The 20,117-nt window shown below is 37.7% G+C and overlaps 1 protein-coding gene and 1 pseudogene across 1 annotated transcript; both read right to left on the reverse strand.

Annotated features, from left to right (window-relative positions):
• Positions 1-1,555: 1,555 nt before the first annotated feature.
• LOC149495561 (uncharacterized) lies at positions 1,556-2,321 on the reverse strand. Its single transcript, XM_089723200.1, has 2 exons — positions 2,221-2,321; positions 1,556-1,715 (listed from the first exon to the last, which is right to left on the reverse strand). Exons 1-2 carry the CDS (start codon positions 2,319-2,321, stop codon positions 1,556-1,558), a joined length of 261 nt encoding a protein of 86 aa, XP_089579326.1.
• A 164-nt stretch (positions 2,322-2,485) lies between these two features.
• Positions 2,486-7,213, reverse strand: LOC149495562 (uncharacterized; annotated as a pseudogene).
• Positions 7,214-20,117: the final 12,904 nt, after the last annotated feature.

Genomic DNA, 20,117 nt, shown 5'->3' on the forward strand with positions numbered 1-20,117 from the left:
AAATTTATTGTCAAGGATTGTATAAGACTATCTCACATAAATTGCTAGATGTTGAGCACATGATGTGAGTTAGACATAGTTGTTAAAGGCGCTAAGTGCAAAGAGGTTCTGGAGCCTAGGTGCAAGGCAAAGGCATGTGCCTGAGCAAGGCAAGGCATAAAAATAAAATAAAAAAATAAAATATAAAATAATTCTAAAATTGAATAAAAATGAATATTAATAATATAAAACATATGAAACCTTAAATTCATACTTAAAGTATGCATATAGAATTAAAAGCAAATGCATAACATGTTCTAAGTTCTTACTTACTTCCTACCAATACTACTTCATATTAAATAATTAACATTAAACTAATTGTTCTTAAAATTAAAAAGAACAATACATTTTTAAGTAAGTACCAAGAACTCATCAATCATCAATCATTAATCATCATGATCTGAAACAAGATAATCGTATTCTTTATTATCCTCTTGACCAAATCTTCATATTCATAATCACCCTCACTCCTAATATCATCAAATTCATCTTCTTGCAATTCTTCCTCATCCGTAAATGTTAGAGGAGTGTTAGGATTAAACCTAGGAGTAGCTTTTCCTTTTCCTTTTAATAGATGGTTAGGTGTGATTGTGATGTTTTTCCTTTTGATTGATATAATGTAATGGTCACTCTCTCCAACTCCATCAGCTCTACTAATCATATCCCATGTCAAAGAATCATCTTCAAAAGTTCATCTTCTTCCTCTTCATCTTCATTCATTCATTCTACTCATTAAACCATTTATTACTACCATCTATATCAGTCAGAGATGTGGTCAACAAAGTCATGTGAGTCATTTAAGTTTTTTTTAGCTAGGTGGTTTCTTTTCTTTAAATGAATTTGTAATGCATTGCAAGTAATTTTAATAAACACTACAATCAATGTAATTTGAAGGAATTTCTAAATCATGATTAAATTACTAAAGTGTGATAATTTTTTTATTACTTACTAACTTATATGTTCAAATATGTTCCAATTACATTCACAATTCGGTGCACTACAAATGAGATTAGATATTTCAAGAGAAAATTAGTCAAAATTAATTGTTGAAGATCCATAACATTTCCACCATTCGGTTGTTTATCAATAATTGATCCAAAAATAATTGTTTAAAATGAATATCTAATAGTACTAGTAGTAGTAGTAGTAGTAGTAATTACGAAATATGTAAGAAATTTACCTGGTTATTTCGTCTTCATATTTCTAATAGTCATCTCCATTCCAAACAACCCTTCAGCATTTTGGTACTAGAAAAGTTGATTGTTGATATTGTCTTATTTTCATGGCTTGGAATCAACCTTTGAATTGCATTATATAACCCTCTCATAACCTCCTAATCTAGATTCATATTGGAGTTTGAGTAATAAAATTCTGGTTTTAAATAGTATTCAGCTACGGGCAAAGGTTAATGGAGTTGGCATTCCCACCTCAAATCAATGATTTTGAACACCTCATCATATTTTTCTTCATTTTCACTATAAGACTTTGCAATTGCCTCTTGGCTCTATAAATTGCTTTATATATATCCCATTGGAGGCTTTTTCTCACTATCAACCAATCGAAGCACACAAAATAAAGGACCATATATCTTGATAATGTATATAATGGAAAACCAAAATGTAGGCATTAAGATTGTTTGAGTGGCTTTTTTGCATACAGCTTCTTTTGCCCGTTTACTTGTTGTCCATTCTTTTGAAGTACACATCTCTTAAATTAAATTTTTCTTTACGCATGCATTAAATAGTGAGAAAAGTTGTTGCAAATCTTGTGATGACAAGCCCAAGAAGCTCTATATCCAATGAATTTTCTTAATGTGTTTACCACACCAAGCTTAATATAAACGTAAGAATTTAACGCAACAAAGCTTTTCAATGTAATCTTCACATTAGACATTTTGGCTATATCCTCTACTATCAAATCGTTACAATGGACCATGCATGGTGCCAAAATAAGTATGGCCTATTTGCTTGCAATAATTCCCCTAGTAAATATGAAAAAACTATATATAATGAGTGACAAGTTATTATGTACTTAATTACTAATTATTAAGTTAGTGAAATGTAGTATTGAAGCTACAACTATATTATTTGATGCACTATCAGTTATAAATTGCACCATGTTCGATACAAAATCCACCATCTTATCAAGCAATTCAAATCTGTTTCTTCAGTCTTCGAATACCTGGAAGCATCAGTTGACTTGAGAAAAATTGTTCCCTTAGGAGAATTCACTAAGAAATTAATCAAAGTCCTTTCTCTTTTGTTAGTCCAACTACCTGCCATGATTGTACACTCATTCTTTGCTGATTCCTCTTGATAAGCTTTCAACATCTATTGCACATCATCAACTTCTTTATTGAGAAGTGCAACTCAAACCTTATATATGCAAGGTGGTTTCAATCCAAGATCAAATTAACCAATGGCTTGATCATCTTTGTAAAGTTAAGTCAAATGAAAACATTAAAAGTTATTGTCGCATCATACATCCACCTAACGATGTCCTTAATAGCTTTTTCATACAACTCTTTATTATAGAACTCATTGGCAGTTGCTTAGTTCATCTTCGCATCCTTCTTTCAAAGAATAAAAAATAAGTCCATTGGACCTTTTTGTCATGGCTATTTTCTCATTTGATCCATCATTATATTCATAAATCTAACACTTCTTGAATTTGTTCTTCTTACAACAATATCATCCACTTCCTCTTCATCATTTAGAAGTAGGAACATCATCTAAACAATAACTTTTTTGTCATTTTTCTTCTTAATCATGTAATCCTGTATTTCTTCTAGCACATGAGGTGGATAATTAGGCATTTTTTTTATTACGAAATTGTCTAATAAGTAAGGGTCTAACTTGGATTGGAATATTCTAATCCCTATCGAAATTTCAAACTAAATGTTAATATGAAATGGAATTTTAGAATACAAAATTTAAAATGAAACGCATTTTTTAAAATATTGGTATATAGAATATGGAATGGAAACTAAAAATAAGATTTCATATTCAAATCTATATACCAAAATTTTATTTTATTATTCTTTAATTTATAATTATATATTTTAAAATAAAATATTAAATTAAAGATTAGAATAAAATATCTTTAATTCTTCATATTTTGTAAGAAAATTTCAATTTAATTCTAAAACTATGTAGTTTAATAGAATATTTTAACCATAACCCTAATTAGGAATTAACATATACCATATGCTTGAATACTCATATATACTTTCTAGGGTTGAAAAATACAATTCTAAGTTATAATTTTTTTTTTTTTACTTTTTATTAGATTATATGGTTTGAAATATTTTGATATACTTAGACTCATAGTAGATTTTTTTTTTTTGTGGATTTAGCACATTTTAATGTATTTGATGATTACATATATTGATACATCTTAATATGAATGATATTATCTTTTGTTGATTTTATATTATTATTATTATTATTATTATTATTATTATTATTATTATTATTATTATTAAGCTGTTAATTATATGAATTGAATTATTAAATGTTAAGGGTGAAGTATATCTACCATCTATAAACACGTAAGACTAAATATTTTGATTTTTAGTTATATGTGATATTAATTTATTATTTTTAAAATTTGATTATATCTTTTTAGTATGTATATATGATTATCCCTTGTTAAATTTAAAATTTACATCTTAAAAAATATCATAATAGGTTAGATTTGTGTTTGATTAAGAAATTTGGAACTACCGAATTCCAAACCGAATTTCAATGGAATGGTATGAAATTGAAACGACCTGGAAATTTATTTTCACAAATTTTTCATTTAAAAATTTAATCATAAATTCTAAGCAATGAAATTCAGCAGAAAATAATTTTATTATTGTCAACCCAGACCCGTAAACCAAGTGGAAATCTCATAAACCAAGCAAAAACCGAGCCAAATCATTGAATTGAGCCAAAGCGGTTCGAATCGAACCAAATTGGCCCATAAAGTTCTAGAAACCCTCTTTTATCTTTTCTTTTCTCTTCTTCTTCTCCAACACCGTTTCTCCCTCTCCTCGTTTCCGGCACCGCTCGATGGGAGTAAGGCAGCGACCGACCTCCTTTTCAGTGCTGGACACGATTTCAGCTTTTCCTATTAATGATCGGAGCTCCAACATCACGGGTGGAATCTCCACCTTCCCTTAACGACGCAATTACGATTTCTGGCAATACTAGGAGTTTCTAGCAATGTGAGGCTTTAAAGTCAGTCTCGATTGACTCAAATCCTCCACGCGAACATTTCCCCTCCATGAAGTCCAATGTTTGGCTCAGTCTCGCAAAAATGCCATTGAAAGCGTCTGTGCAGCAGCTGTCGAGCTTGATTTCGGTCAGTTGGGTTGCCAAACTCATAAACAAATGATGGATTTGAGCTCGTTGTAAAATTTCGAGTCGGGTGGTGGAATTCTTGCAAATTTTTGGGCAGGATCGATTCTCTAGCTACCCTGAACGGCGGCGTCGGCGGAGGTCCGGTGCCTGGCTAGCGAGTCTCTGGCGAGGTCCCAAGAGGCAAAATCATCTTCTGTTCGTGCTTATCGTGGAATCGTAGTCCGATTTTTGATTGGTACGCTCTAAGACCTAGTTCCTTATTTTTGGTATAAATTCCAAATTTAAAATTATTGGTTGATTAAGTTGATTTTGAATAAATAGTCAATTGAAGGACTTTGAAATGTTAGGTAGAATGTTGGATTTGTCATGTGGATTCTAAATATGCAATTAAAATTGCAACTTTACCTCGATTAATAGTTAAATCGTAAATTAGCGCATATTTTGTGTATAGACTTTTAAAATCGAAAATGTCCAGAACTCAGTTATCCTTGTAATGCCTAACTAACTTGTTACAAGGTAGCTAATAATCAGAAACTACGTAGAATTGTTTAGCTACTTAATTCTATATACGTGGAAACATAATTAATAAACTAAGAATAGTTAATAAACTATAAGTAATGCAAATTTGATACATATGCTTCTAAGCTAAAATATCGCAGAAATGGATGAAATAGCAGTTAACGTGACCTTAGAAAGACTTAGCCAATTAATTAGATAATTGTTAATTTGGTTTAACTCGAATTGAGTACTATTGTGAGTTAAAGTTGAGTAAGTTTTAGTTCTATATAAATATAACCTTGAACCTTAATACCTTCAAGTATAAATTATAAACCTAAGAATAAGCAACTAGTGTTCTTAATTAAAATATAATTTAATTGTTAGTAAAAGAATATACTAACATGTAGCTTAAATATGGATTAGTTGAGCTATTCACTATAAAAGGAAAAAAAAAATTTTTGTGGTTTGTTTATTTTGATAATGTAATTATATAGCATTTTGATAGACAAAGAATATGATGTTAGTTGGTATTAATTATGAATTGAGTAAATGTTTAGATGAATGAATAATAGTTATGGCGGACGGGATTACTTATTGTGAATTGCCCGATAGATGGGCTTTTAGAATTTACTATTGAATTGTAGTTTTAAGCATGTGGTTTAATTCAATTTTTAGGGGAGGTTCTACCGAAATTTTGACAGAATCTAGATTAGTTTTACTTGTAAATAGGTTGTAGGATTTATTTAGGATAATCCTTTATTATTATTTAGGAGAATGCTTTATTTAATTCTTTCATCTCCTTTCAATTTCATTTCATTAGAATCACTCTAGTTGGGTCACTAATTCAACAAGTTAGAATCAAAACTTGAGTCTTTTCCCATCTAGTGTAGTAAATAATAATAGATAGTATTTACCATTTGCATCATACATAAATTCATTACCATGCAGAGCTTTGTTTTTATTTATTTATTTTCAAGTACCACCTATTATATTATATTATTATTTAATACTCTTATATTCATTTGAGTTGGTATATGAATGTCTATTTGCGCTCTTGCATGATAGTGCTTAATTATTTAATATGCTTGCATTTAATTGCATCGTTTGATTAGTTGTGTTGTGACATTTATTTGCCTTGTTTGCGTGGACTTGGGATGAAGTGGGTCACCATGGGTTTGTGAGGGCGGTCTTCGATACCGTCCGCCATGTATAGGGAGATCGATGCCCCCGTGTGCATTTGATGATATGGATTATATAGAAAACCACAAGGTGGCCTCATGTTGGTATGGAAAGAAAAGAGAGTATAAAAAAAATGAGAGCGCTGGTCAAGTGAGGATTAGACCGGTCGGCCATGCATGGGGGATCGGCTCCCTTGTGCAGATGTCATGAGAGGATGAGCCATGTGCGAGGACAACTCATCAGGGGTTTCAGTGATGCCACTGACTAATTTCCACTTGTTTGATTATTTGAAGGTGTAATTACTTTGTGGTTGCTGATGTTGTGCCATATGCTTGAATGGTCTTATGTTCATTTTAGTACTTTAGGAAGCATTTTGTGTGAATGCTTGTGTTATGCAATAATTACTATTCAGTATTAAACTCACATTTCTTTTGTTTAACTTTTCCAGGAAGTAGATTCCTCTTTATGTTGCCGAAGTTCTGCATCCTTCTCCATAGAGCTACAAAAGTAAATATCTAGTTTTTGATTTTAATTAATTGTTATGTATAAGAACTTTACAACTTCTAGTCATTTCTGAACTCCACAGTTGTAGGATCTATATGCCTCTAATCATGTATTAATAAGGATATATATTATCTTGTGAATGTTTTAATTATTTATTTTAATGCATGTATAGACCAGTAGCCCATTTTATAAATAAGGTGTACTATAAATAGGCCCGAACCATAAATTGATTTGAGATGTTGAAGTTGGGCAAGAAATATGGGCTTACTGTTCCTAGAAATCCATTTGGTGAGTATGGATTTTATGGGTTAGGCTTACTACAAGCCTCGAGGGCCTTATTCTTACCTGGGCTCTAATGCCGGTTTGGCCCATTGTTTCGGGTTGTGACAGAAATAAAATTTTAAATTCTAAAAAATATTTGGAATGTAATTTTAAATTTGAAAATATTTTGGAACGGAATTGAAATAAAGGTCATTCCATTTCATACCATCCGCAGTACACCCCTACTAATAAGATGTTACTTAGCCTAAATATTCCACCTTCTTTGTTTCTTTTCTATAAAAATTTCTTGTGATATTAGCTTTGTTATTTTGACTGGCCAAATGAACATACTTCCATCTGGGTCTTCTAACATCACCATGACTCATAGAGGCACTAAAAGAATCCATAAACAAGACCAATAAACAATAAAAAGATAATTCAGTTATGTTTTATGAAGAAAAAGTTGAATGAATATATTTATCCTAAACTTATAAAATTAAAATTACTATTAGATGTATTCTCTCAACTACTTTAACAAACAAATGTAAGGTTCACATTAACCAAATTAAAATAGTCTTTATTTATAAATGAATATTATATAATTATTCCACAAATGTGTTACATAAATGCATTAGAAAATGAGGGAAAGAGGAAATAAGGTCAGCATTGGTGGCATAACATAGATTAACGACAATGACCTACTATATAAGTGTTTGAGTTAACCAGTGATTTAGACTAGACATCCACTAACACCATCAGTAATTGCATGTAATTGGTTATTATTCTCTTGCGTTGCATAATTAGAGAGCAACTAATTTAAGTTTAGAAACCAGGCCCATAATCTCTTACATTGCATAATCAGTAAGAAAACTCAAAACAATACGAAAAAGCGTATAGATTAGAAGAAATTTTGGCAACATAATGACTTTTACATCAAGTTTTTGAAGTTCAAAAAGAATGGGTAGAAGATGAGTGGGGAGACCCACAAAGAGGAGAAAGCCCTAAAAATTAAGAGAAAAATTCAAGTATATATGCCTTTTTTTTTTTTTTTTTTTTGGTTAAAATTGAAGAAGATTTGGTCTATTGATGGAGGCTTCTCTGGTTATAAAATTTTACCGATGATGAAGCTTGAGGAAATTAGGATAGCCAACCATCAGCAGCTAATATGGTTAGGTTTGTAATGTTTAGTTAAGATGGAATACCTAAATCAAAATCTCTTTCTGCTTCTAATTCTCTTTTTTTTTTTATTAATAAAAATCCCATAAAACAACATATGGTCCACGTGAGATTTAAAATTACCAACACAAAAAATCTTTTGCACTTAACCTAAGAAGCGAATGCCTTACCCTTTTGCCACTTTTACACACTGTGTGCCTAAACCATAAAGCAAGTGCCTTACCTATGTCGCCGCCCATTCTCATTTTAAAGCCCTAAGGCTGGCACCTTTAGTTAAGCTCACCTCAAGCACGCTTTTCACAACTATCGTGCTAAACACGTATGGACAAATTGGCAAAAGAAGTGGAGGCATGAGGAGAGGAGAAAGAAGTTCTTGGAAGTGGCTAGAGCACCATTTGAGATGATGCTAAAGTAGAAGCTTAAGGATATGGCTAAGTTGGGGAACAAAGGAATTGTAGAGGATTCACTATAATACAATATCAACACCTGGTGCAATGCCTATTTCAGTCTATAGTCTCAATGGATATGATTGAGAATAACATACCAGATAACTTTAATGGGTGGATATTGAGTGCAAGGATTTAAGTCAATCATTAGTATGTCAGAGGATATAAGGGTTCAATTAATAGAGAGGATTAAGGTCATGAGAGACTTTGTAAGGACTTGGATATCTGATAAATCCCTTATTGCTATAGAAAATCAGCTCTTAGCAACAAAATGCAATCCAAGGTGTTAAAATCGTAAAAGGTGAGTATCAACACACAGTTGATCTCAAGGCAATGACATAAATATGTAAAGCTTAGGAATTAAAAGGAATTCCATACCAGCACAACATATGTGCAATGCATTATAAAAGGATAAGCCCTGGGAATTAAATTTCTCACTAGTGCAATAAAGAGACTCATGGCCAGAATCAAGCAATTTGGTGGTCTTGCCTTTTATGCAAAAGAGAAAAAAACCTGGTAGGAATAAACTATCATGTAGAAAGGATAAGGATGAGCCTAGAGAAAAGATTGGAAGATACTCCAGAAATGGACTTCAAATGAAGTGTATTTTGTGCAAGTAAACTAGTCAAAATAAGAGAAGATGTCGTAGAAGAGGTGCTATAGTTCTAAGGTATGATTTTCTAACTCTTCAAAGTTTGTATAATAGGCAATGTAAATATTATTTCGACATGGATATAATTTGAACTCTAATAGAATCTAAGTGTTGGAACTTCAAATGTGCAAGCATATAGTGTCGCAATGTGAGAGTCGATTCAAGCACTCCATTCCACAGGAGTGCAGCAAGCACTCGTATTCAGACCTAAAGAGAGTCAACAAGTAGTCCAACCCAGTCCGAAAGAGAGGCAGTCAACACTTTATCTTAAAGAGATTTGATATTTTAAACAATTCTAGTTTTTAGTAAGATGTTGAACTATTTAATAGTTCTTAAGATTTTTCAAATTTATTGCAATGAGAGTTCAAGTTTATACATAATTAAAGACATGGTCAATTGATATGAATTTATTGATATCTTAAATTTAATTTGTTATGTAATTTGAAACTTTTTGGGTGCAAATATAAGAGTTGAGGCTAACTAGTTCAATTATAACTTCACTGAGAAGAAAGACTACAAGTCTTAGAGGTGATGGTGGGCAAGCTCAAGATAGAGAAGATTCTACTTTAGCTAAAGCATCTAGGAAAAGGCCTATTAGAAGGCTAAGAAAGTTCATAACCTAATAGAGGGAGAAATAATTGGCCAGAAAAGGAAATTTGAGCAATAGACTGCATCTTCTCAAGATAAAGGCATCACATGCTAAGAGAAATAGGCTTATATAAATGAAAATGATGGTGCTTCTACATTTCAAGTAAATTAAATGGAATCAAATTTGAAGAACCAAATTTGAAATTTACAGTTATTGATGAATATGCTATAAGTTTCTATGGTTGGCATTCTATGGTTTTATTTACTACAATCACCATTGAATGCTCCAACTAGGGTCATAACTAATCTAAATCAACTTAAAGGTCAATGATTGTGACTGGGGATATATGCTTTAAGCCACCTATGGTGAAATACAAAGAGAAGAAGGCAGTTACTGCTAGACTGTAATGATTTTTGGAATTTTGAATAATAGTTTACGAGATTGCTAATTAGTACCAAACTGGGATTTTGATATGATTTAAATTTGAATAAGTTATTTTCGTAATTATTGAGTCTTTATTGTGATTCATGCATTGTACGTTATTAGTTTGTTTATCCATGCATTAAATGATTTTGGATTGTGTGAATACTCAAATTTTGAGGCTTCTCATGTTGTTGGTGGCATGTGAAACTCTTTAAATGGAGGAAAACACGCTGCTACAGTGCCATGCCAATTAGTTTGACTTTGCTACAGTAACTTTGACTTTGCTGCAGCAACTGTGCAAACAGTCCGGCCGGACCGGAGGCCATTTTGGACATTTACTGGAAATATGTCAATATGGTACTTGAAACGTCCGGAATTTCACGAGGATCGCAGAACCGGTCCCGGAATGATTTTTGGAGGTCGGAAACTCCCAAAAAAGCTCCCGGAGCGAGACATGGTGGCCACCACCAGCTACGGCGGCGCCGGTCGCCGGACACGGCGGCTCCTGCCGCCGAGCATGGGCGGCACCTGCCGCCCCACCGCCTGGGCGGCAGCAGCCGCCCAGCATGGGCGGCACCTGCCGCCGAGCCAGGCGGCACCTGCCGCCCTGGACCCGAAAATGGCCTATAAATAGGCCATTTTCAGCCATTTTCTGGTACCCCGGTCTGTGTTAACGGACGAATCCTTCTCCCTCTCACGCTCCTTGCGTTTTCTTTACCGCTTTTTGCATTTAATTTAATTTTTATTGCATTTTTATTGTGATATTTGGACATTAAAATTAAACAAATTAAAATTAATTAATATTTCCTAAGCGAGGAGCTTAATCCGGAGTTAAGAAGCGGTCGTCGATTAAATCAGGTATGTAAACAAAACTCTGCCTATTTAATTTTAGCACTTCATGCATATTTCTCTTCTACTCTTAATAATTCTACAATTGCATAAATGCATCCACATCATTATTTTTGGTAAATAAACTGCCTTAATTAATTTGATTAAGCTTAAATGCCCGGTTAATCAATAATCGTGGTATTAAAGTTTAAATCCGACAATATTGGCTAAAAGAGCCTAGTTAATCAATAACTACGGTTCAATTGCCTTATTTCGAACAAATCCGGCTTAAGTCCAATTAATCAATAATTGTGGCTAAAAGCCTTAATCAATCACGTCTCGATAATAAATTGTGAGTAAGCTCGAACGCCCGATTAATCGATAATCGTGGCATTAAAGCCCAAATCGCACATTTTTGGCAAACTAATTGCCTAAAACAACACATTTTGGCCAAAGGCCTTAAAATCAACCATTTTGGCGACATGCCTAAAAATCAATCAATCTTTGGCGAAATGCCTAAACACTCATGCACAAAGCATACACACAAAATGCACAAAGCATACACACACTCATGCACAAAGCATACACACTCATGCACAAAGCATACACACTCATGCGCAAAGCATACACACTCATGCATTAAGCATACCCATTCAAAGCCCTTCAAAGAAGGCCTATCGAACTACGTTGACTTTGATCTTCCATTCAAACGGAAGTACGTAGGCACGTTCGGGATTTCACCCCGGGTGGCAAGTCAAAATCACTCAAACATTTCATTAAATCCATCATTTACCTTGCAAAGCATTCATTCATCGGTTAGTTTATCGGCATGACATAGTCTTGGGATCCATCTCGGGTTCGTAGATTGTGCCTTAAACATTGGGATAATTAATCTAGTAACTAGGTTAATTAAAAATGGAGTCACTTAGGGTTTTTTCCTAGTTTACCCTTAAATAATTAAACAAGGTGGCGACTCACACACTTACGTGCATTTCTTCTCATTCATCATATGCATCACATGCCTATGACATTTGGGGAAGGGGTTCACAGTTTGGCGACTCTGGTGGGGATTTATGTAATCATTTTGCATAAAGCGGACTACGATTGTTGTGTAAACTAACCCGCCCTTCTTTAGGGTATTATTTTACAATGCTTTGTTTTGCAGGGTATCCTAGCACGAATCAAGTGTTCTTTCTTTAAGAATACTTGATGAGGAAATTTGAACTTAATTGAAAAATTTAATTAAGACATTAAAACTTGTTGATTTATTTGCACGATTGAGAATCTTTTTCTCCATTGCATAAAAAATGAACTTCAAATGAATTTCTTCTCTTCTGTTCAAACTTCTGAGTCTGGATAGCAAGTAGCGCTGATCGGCAGGTCTCTTTGATTATGCCGACGGACAGCCAAAGCGTCCTCCCTGTTACCGCAAACCATCTCTAATCCTTTTGGAGGTGGCACATGGGTATGCGTACCGTTGGACCCACGCGAAACTCCTTGTTTCACATGTGGTTAGGTATATCCATACTCAAGGTTCAAGGGTCCCTTAATAAGCCGATTCTCTATTTGTGTCATAGCCTATAGAACCTATCCTTTAGGACTATATGCACCCAATGGTACGAATCATCTCATTAAAATAAATTATGACGTGTTGTTGTGCGCATTCATGACATACCATAAGCATTAAAAAAAAAAAAGAGAGAAGAGAGTGGAGGGACACAAAAATATCCTTCTGTTTGTCAGTCATGCACAGTTGGACAAAGAGTCATTCTCTCTCATATCAGCTACCCTGATACTACTATACCCTTAATCCAGTTACCCTCATACTTACAGGTACCCCCTGTTCAAGTGCCAACATTAGTGCCAACCACACCTACTGTGCTATCACCGACCTCACCAATCTCAACTGCACCAATGGCATCACTTTCTGACATCAAAAACCTTATAGAACAACTCGAGGCCAGAATGGAGGCCAGAATGAATGAGGCATTGGCTGCCCAAAGGATTGCCCTGATAGCTGAATTGGGTAATGGTAATGGAAGTGGGGCTTCCGGTGAGGGAAGTGGACCTGCTGCTTCCAATCAAGGACCTGTCGCAGAACCGACAAATCCTACCCTTAACCTGGATGACATGCCTGCTTCTGAGCCAGAAGCTCAGAAAATGAGAAAAAAACTGGACACCACCAAACAGAAAAACAATGAACCTTTTCCCTCGTTCCTTACAAGGAAAAGGACCAAGGTCGCTCAAATGATCAACCGGCCTTCTAAACAAGAACAGGTAGACATAATCATAAAGAACCTGCAGTCTGTCTACCAACATCAGTTACAAACCCAATACTTACCAACCTTCCAGTCGCTCATTGCCGCTGCTACAAGGGTAGAGGATTTAATTCAAATGGAGCAACTGAAAGAAGACTCGAGTTCCTCAAAATACGAGAAGCCTAGCCAAGTTGGCAAAGTCCATGAAATGGCAAGCATCACCCCCACGAGTCCTTTACGTGTGGGCAATATGAGAAATGGCAATCGGTCAAGAAGGACATATACTGATCTCGGGATGCCGATCCTTTTGGTTTTCCGAGAGGCTGTCAAGGCCAACTACATCAAGCCCTTGGAAGCAAGGCCGCCACCCTACCCTTTACCAAGAAACTACCGAACCAATGAATACTGTGAATATCATCAAGGTCATGGGCACGAGACTGAAGCGTGCTGGACGCTTAAGAACCGCATCCAAGACCTGGTAGACGATGGTTCAATCATCCCAAGAAGTGAGTCAAACATTAGCACTAATCCCTTACCAAATCACGGGATAAATGCTATTATTTCTGACCAGGAATTGATCGATCCTTTCGAGCTATTCCTAGAAATGAATGACACCTGTGTCCTGGACTTGAATGACTTATCCGAAGAGGTAACAACCGAACTCGAAGTGGAAGACTTCATGCAACCTAGTCTCCTTGACGAAATTGCAGTTATCACAGGAAATGATGGGGACCAAGATCTGCTGAGCCTGATCAAGCCGAACGAAGGCCCTCTCACCAATTGGTACGCCGAGGAGGAGCACGCTACTGATAAACCCCCTCCCGAGTCAAACCTAGAGTCAAAATCTGTAATCAAGTCTTGTATTGAGTCTGAGTCTGAAACCGAGTCAGAGTCCAGTTCCAGTCTTGAGTCATCTGTGTCGGATTTTGAAAATCCAGATTTCAAATTTGATGTAATCTTTGAAAACAATTCTGTCATGATCAATAAAGGCTTGCAAATTATTGACTACCCCGCGTGTCTATCTTTCCAAGCATTTCCAAGCAAAAATAATCATATAAATGAAATAAAAAATGAAAAAGAAAAAATAATAATTGGCAAAGAAGAAAATGAACATACATACATTGCATTTGACTGTGTGAACAAGGGACAGGTCAGTGAATGCTTGAGGAAGTTTGCCGATTGTTTCATGTGGAAGGCAAGTGACATCACGGGAATTGACCCAGCAATAGTGGTGCACAAGATTCCAGTATATCCCGAGGCTAAGCCAGTGAAGCAGAAGCTAAGAAGGCTGAAGACCGAATGGTCCTTGAAAATCAAGGAGGAGGTAGCCAAGCAACTGGAGAACAGATTCATAGAACCCATTGCCTACCCGACATGGTTAGCAAATATTGTGCCAGGGCCGAAGAAAGATGGCAAAGTCAGAATGTGTGTGGACTATCGGGATTTGAATAGAGCATGTCCGAAGGACGACTTCCCCCTGCCGCATATTGACTTGTTGGTAGACCGAATGGCGGGACACGAGATGGTCTCCTTGACCGATCTTGCTGTCGGATACAACCAAATAATGATGCATGTGCCAGACAAAGAGAAAACGGCATTCATCACGGAATGGGGAACTTATTGCTACAGGGTCATGCCTTTTGGGCTCAAAAATGCCGGGGCAACCTATCAAAGAATGGCGACGACCATCTTCCATGACATGATTCACGAAGAAGTAGAAGTGTACGTGGACGATATGGTTGTTAAATAAAAAAACAGCTGAAGAACATACAACAGCGCTTGAGAAGTTCTTCCTTAGACTTCGAAAGTACAATTTAAAACTCAACCCGGCAAAATGTCTGTTTGGAGCTACATCCGGAGTATTTCTGGGGCATATGATCAGTCGGAAGGGCATAGAAATTGATCCTTCAAAAGCCAAAGCCGTTATGGAAATACCAGCACCGAGGACGGAAAAGGAAGTTCGGGGTTTCTAGGAAGGCTACAGTACATCAGCCGGTTCATCAATCAATTGGCTAATACTTGTGGTCCGATCTTCAAATTGCTCAGGAAAGGAGTAGCCGTAAAATGGAATGAGGATTGTCAGAAAGCTTTCGACCAAGTCAAGCAATATCTGTTATCCCCACCAGTCTTACAGGCACCAAGGCTAGGAAAGCCTTTGCTGTTGTACCTATCAGTGACAGAAGAAGCGATGGGTGCAATGCTAGCTCAACAAGCAGAAGATACAAGGGTAGAAAATGTCGTGTATTACCTTAGCAAGAGGATGCTAGAATCTGAGCTAAAATACAATAAGATAGAGAAGTTGTGTTTTGCTCTGGTAAGGGCCTGTACAAAACTGCAGCACTACCTCTCGTCTTACACCACCTACGTCTTTTCTGAATCGAACCCCTTGAAATTCCTTATGCAGAGGCCGGTTCTTGACTGTAAAATGGCTAAGTGGGTGTCGGTGCTCGCAGCTTATGATTTAAAATTTGTACAACGAAAGGCGGTGAAAGGCGGAGCCTTGGCTGATCAACTAGCAGAATTACCGGTCGAAGAACAAATGCCGGAGGTAGAATTTCCTGATGAAGACTTGGTGAACTTGGAAAGTGAAGTCTGGGAAATGTACTTTGATGGAGCTTCGAACTACCATGGAAATGGGGTTGGAGTTGTATTCAAAACTCCTTGTGGAGAATACATTCCTATCACCGTCAAATTAGATTTCGACTGCACCAACAATGAAGCCGAGTATGAAGCTTGCATAAAGGGGTTAGAAGCAGCCCTAGGAAAAGAGATAAAAGTCCTCAAGGTTTTCGAAGATTCTAACTTAATAGTCTCCCAAGCTTTAAGGAAATGGAAAATTAAAGAAGAGCGTTTGGTTCCTTACCTACGACGCTTGGACGAATTGGCTCAGCAATTTGAGGATTTATCCTTCCACTACTTGCCGCGAGCCAAAAAATCAGTTCGCAGATGCTCTGGCTACTTTAGCCTCCATGGTCAATGTAGAAGGAGACCGAGTCGTTCGACCTCTGACAGTGCGGCTACAGAAACAGCCAGCACATATCATGAATTTGGTCGATGACAAGCCCTGGTATTGGGATATACAGAATTATCTTCAGAATGAAGCCTACCCGGAGGGATCTACCAAAACTGATCAACGGACGTTGAGACAGTTAGCATCCGGATATTTCCTCACTGAGGGAGTTCTGTATAAGCGAAGTTGGAACGGCCTGCACCTAAGATGCGTTGATGAGGGAGAAGCTCAAACCATCATGGATTCCCTACATAATGGGGAGTCTGGTCCACACATGCACGGGATAGCCTTGGCTCGGAAAATCATGAACCTGGGTTATTACTGGTCAACCATGAATGCAGATTGCGTGAGGCATGCGCAGAAGTGCCACGAATGTCAAATTTTCGCTAAGCTGCAAAAGCAGCCTCCAGTCAATTTGAATCCTATCACCTCACCATGGCCTTTCGCAACTTGGGGCATAGATGTGATCGGAAAAATCCACCCGAAGGCTTCTAACGGTCATCAATTCATCCTGGTTGCTGTAGATTATTTCACTAAATGGATCGAAGCAGCCTCTTATTCGGCTTTAAATGCCAAGAAGGCAGCACAGTTTGTTCGTACTAACATCCTTTGTCGGTACGGAACACCATTCGAGATCATTACGGATAACGGGTCTCACTTTCAGAGCGAATTTTCTAATTGGTTGAAAGAAACGAAAATTCGGCACCATAAATCCTCGCCCTATCGTCCACAAACGAATGGGGCTGTAGAAGCTGCAAATAAGGCTATAAAAGTCATTTTGCAGAAGACAGTTAAAAAGCATGAACAGCTATCAAATGCCTTATGGGGATATAGGACTTCGATTAGAACGCCCACCGGAGCAACTCCGTATTCGTTGGTATACGGTATGGAAGCAGTATTGCCTATTGAGCTGGAAGTTCAGTCGGCAAGGATTATCCAGGAGAGCCAGATCAGCGAAGCAGATTGGGCGAAGAATTATCATTTGCAGCTCTTGGGTATGGATGAAAAGCGGTTGCAAGCAATCCACCAAACTCAAGTCTACCAGAGAAGAATGGCACGACATTTTAACAAGAAGGTCAAAGACCGAAAACTCGAAGAAGGTTGTTTGGTTCTGAAGGAAATTAGACAGCCAATTCAAGATCCACGTGGGAAGTTTCGTCCTCATTGGGCTGGCCCCTATGTGTTGAAGAAAGTATTGACTGGCGGAGCCGTCATCTTGACTGATTTGGATGGTTTAGAATTTGCAAATCCATGTAATTTAGATCAGTTAAAGAGATATTTTGTATAAGCATTGCATAATGTAAAACGAACTACATTAGACCTGATTCTCTTCGGAAAAAAAAAAAAAAAAAAAAAAAGAAATTATATATCGGAGATATGTAGGCAGCCCTGTTTGGGCACGGTCTAAACATTAATAAAAAATCATCATTTCATCGTTCTTTCTTCTTTGCTAATAATAAAAAAATAATAAATAAAAAAAATAATAATAAAAAAATAAAAAAATAAAAAAAAAACCCGCTAAGTCGAAAACCCGAAAGGGCGGCTTAGGCAAAAGTCGGGGCCTGCTAAGTCGAAAACCCGGAAAGGGCGGCTTAGGCAAAAATGGGTAGCTCGCTAAGTTGAAAACCCGAGAGGGCGGCTTAGGCAAAAATCAGAGCTTGAATAAATAAAGTTGGAAAATGCTTGGAAAGCTTAAAAGTCAAATGACATGCCCAATTGAAAGCAACAAAGGCAAACAGTCTAAAATCAAGCAGAAAACTAAAGAAAGTAGAGTCCATGTCCAAATAAAACATACATCCAAAAATCCAATGCCAAATAACACCCAAAATCCACACCCAAAGTCCCAAGTAAAAGACAAAAGAGTTCAAACAAAGCCAAAACACCAAAAAAAAAAAAAAAAAAAGTCCAAAAGCCTATTAGAGTCTAGGTACCCCGTCGCCTCCGTGGGGCAACGTCCTCCGGGTCATCCCCAGTTGCTGAACTCCCTCCAGCCTCGCCTGTCCGAGGAGCCAACATGATCTCCTCATCAGTCCTAATCCCATCACCAGCGTCAGCCTGAGTCCAACCCTCGAGTGCACTCAGCAATGCGTTCCTCCTTGGCTTTTCCACTGGCCAGACAACGGTCATGAACCAGGTCCGATATTCAGGAGAAGTATGAATACCAGCAGGATTAGGTAAGGGCCTAACCATGTAATGGTCTCTAACCCATGCCCTAAGAACGGCTCGGGTAACTCCCGGAGTGATGGCTGAATCAGCTAAAGAATCATCCATGGTCGGAACAGTCTGATCTATCCCCATCTGTCTCAGAACGCGCGAAGCACAGTACCAGGTGCAATGTGTAAGGCCCAACAGGTAAACCTGAGTATGGCGGAAGCTAACCTGAATAAACCGGTTGATATCATACCAAGGTACGAACCACAACACCTCATTTGGACCCAATTCCATTAGCCATGAAGTCCATGCATCAGCAGACGGGTATGTGATCAGAATCCTCCGCATACGATACTGAGAAGGGTTGTAAGGCAAACGGGTAGGAGCAGCAACCACTTGAAGGTGGTCCTTCAACCAAACCTGAGTAATGGATCCTTTCTATTACAAAGGGATGAACCAAGAAAAAAAAAAAAAAAAAAAAAAAAAAAAAAAAAAAAAAGATGAGAGGAAAATACCTGAAGTATAATCGGGGAAACTGTCCAGTCCTCGAAGCCTAGAGCAGCTCTGTCAAGGCTCCTGATGGTTTCTGCCAGCACAATGCCACCAATGCAACCCATGTCCTCCATCTGCCGAACCATAGGACAGAGTCACAAGTCCCCGAAGCCTGGGTCCTTGTTAAACAAGAAACCAGCTAATAAGCAAAAAACCAAGGCCCGCATCCTCAGCCTCATCCGGTCTGGGTCATCTGAACGGACCTCTGAAAATTCATCAATCAGAGGCAGCAGAATTGCTTTCTGATCACCAACAATCATAGCCCTAGCTTGAGGTTGACTGAACTGAAACAGGCTTTCAAATGACCGAACATATCCGACTTTGACCTCATGCCTGACTAAAGGGGCATTAGGGTCACACCCTATGATAGCACAAAACTCCTCGAAAAGAGGGCACATCTCCTCCATCATAGCTCCGAACCGAAAAACGTGGGCCTCAGGGTCCCAGAGTCTGATACAGGCCCATAAAAAGTTCCAGTCGATCACTACCCCCCTAAGGGTAATGATAGGAGAGAGGCCATACCTCTTCAAGTTGATCTTTTCAACTTTGGAGAGACTCCTAGCCCAGCTGTGCATGCTGTGATTGAAAGAAGGATTCATTCTTTGAAAGCAACAAGAACAAAAAGAGAAGAGAGAAAAGAGAAAAAGAGTGAGTGCAAAACCAAAACGAAGAGCCGTTTTTTATAGAGAAAATGCACCGAATAAGGGCGGCAGCAGCCGTCGAAATGATGGCGGCAGCAGCCGCCGAATTGCCACCGAATAACGGCGGCAACGGCCCCCACAAAATTCACAATCAGGCCCCAGAGGCCCGAAAAATCACAATTCAGGCCCCAGAGGCCCGAAAAATCACAATTCAGACCCCAGAGGCCCGAAAATCACATTCAGGCCCCAGAGGCCCGAAAAATCACAATTCAGGCCACAGAGGCCCGAAAAATCACATTCAGGCCCCAGAGGCCCGAAAAATCACATTCAGGCCCCAGAGGCCCGAAAATCACATTCAGGCCCCAGAGGCCCGAAAAATCACAATCAGGCCCCAGAGGCCCGAAAAATCACAATTCAGGCCCCAGAGGCCCGAAAATCACAATTCAGGCCCCAGAGGCCCGAAAAATCACAATTCAGGCTACAGAGGCCCGAAAAATCACATTCAGGCCCCAGAGGCCCGAAAATCACATTCAGGCCCCAGAGGCCCGAAAATCACATTCAGGC

This window comes from Jatropha curcas, chromosome 6, assembly GCF_041381405.1.
Source record: "Jatropha curcas cultivar XTBG-Jc1 chromosome 6, XTBG_Jcur_1.0, whole genome shotgun sequence".
NCBI classification, from domain to species: Eukaryota; Viridiplantae; Streptophyta; class Magnoliopsida; order Malpighiales; family Euphorbiaceae; genus Jatropha; species Jatropha curcas.

What these genes read in the sequence shown, in the direction of transcription:
- LOC149495561 (XM_089723200.1), bottom strand. Translation starts at nt 2,321, where the DNA reads ATGGCAGGTAGTTGGACTAACAAAAGAGAAAGGACTTTGATTAATTTC. An exon ending in AAGTCAACTGATGCTTCCAG is followed by an intron (nt 1,716 to 2,220) that starts GTATTCGAAGAC and finishes ATGGACAACAAG; the next exon opens with TAAACGGGCAAAAGAAGCTG.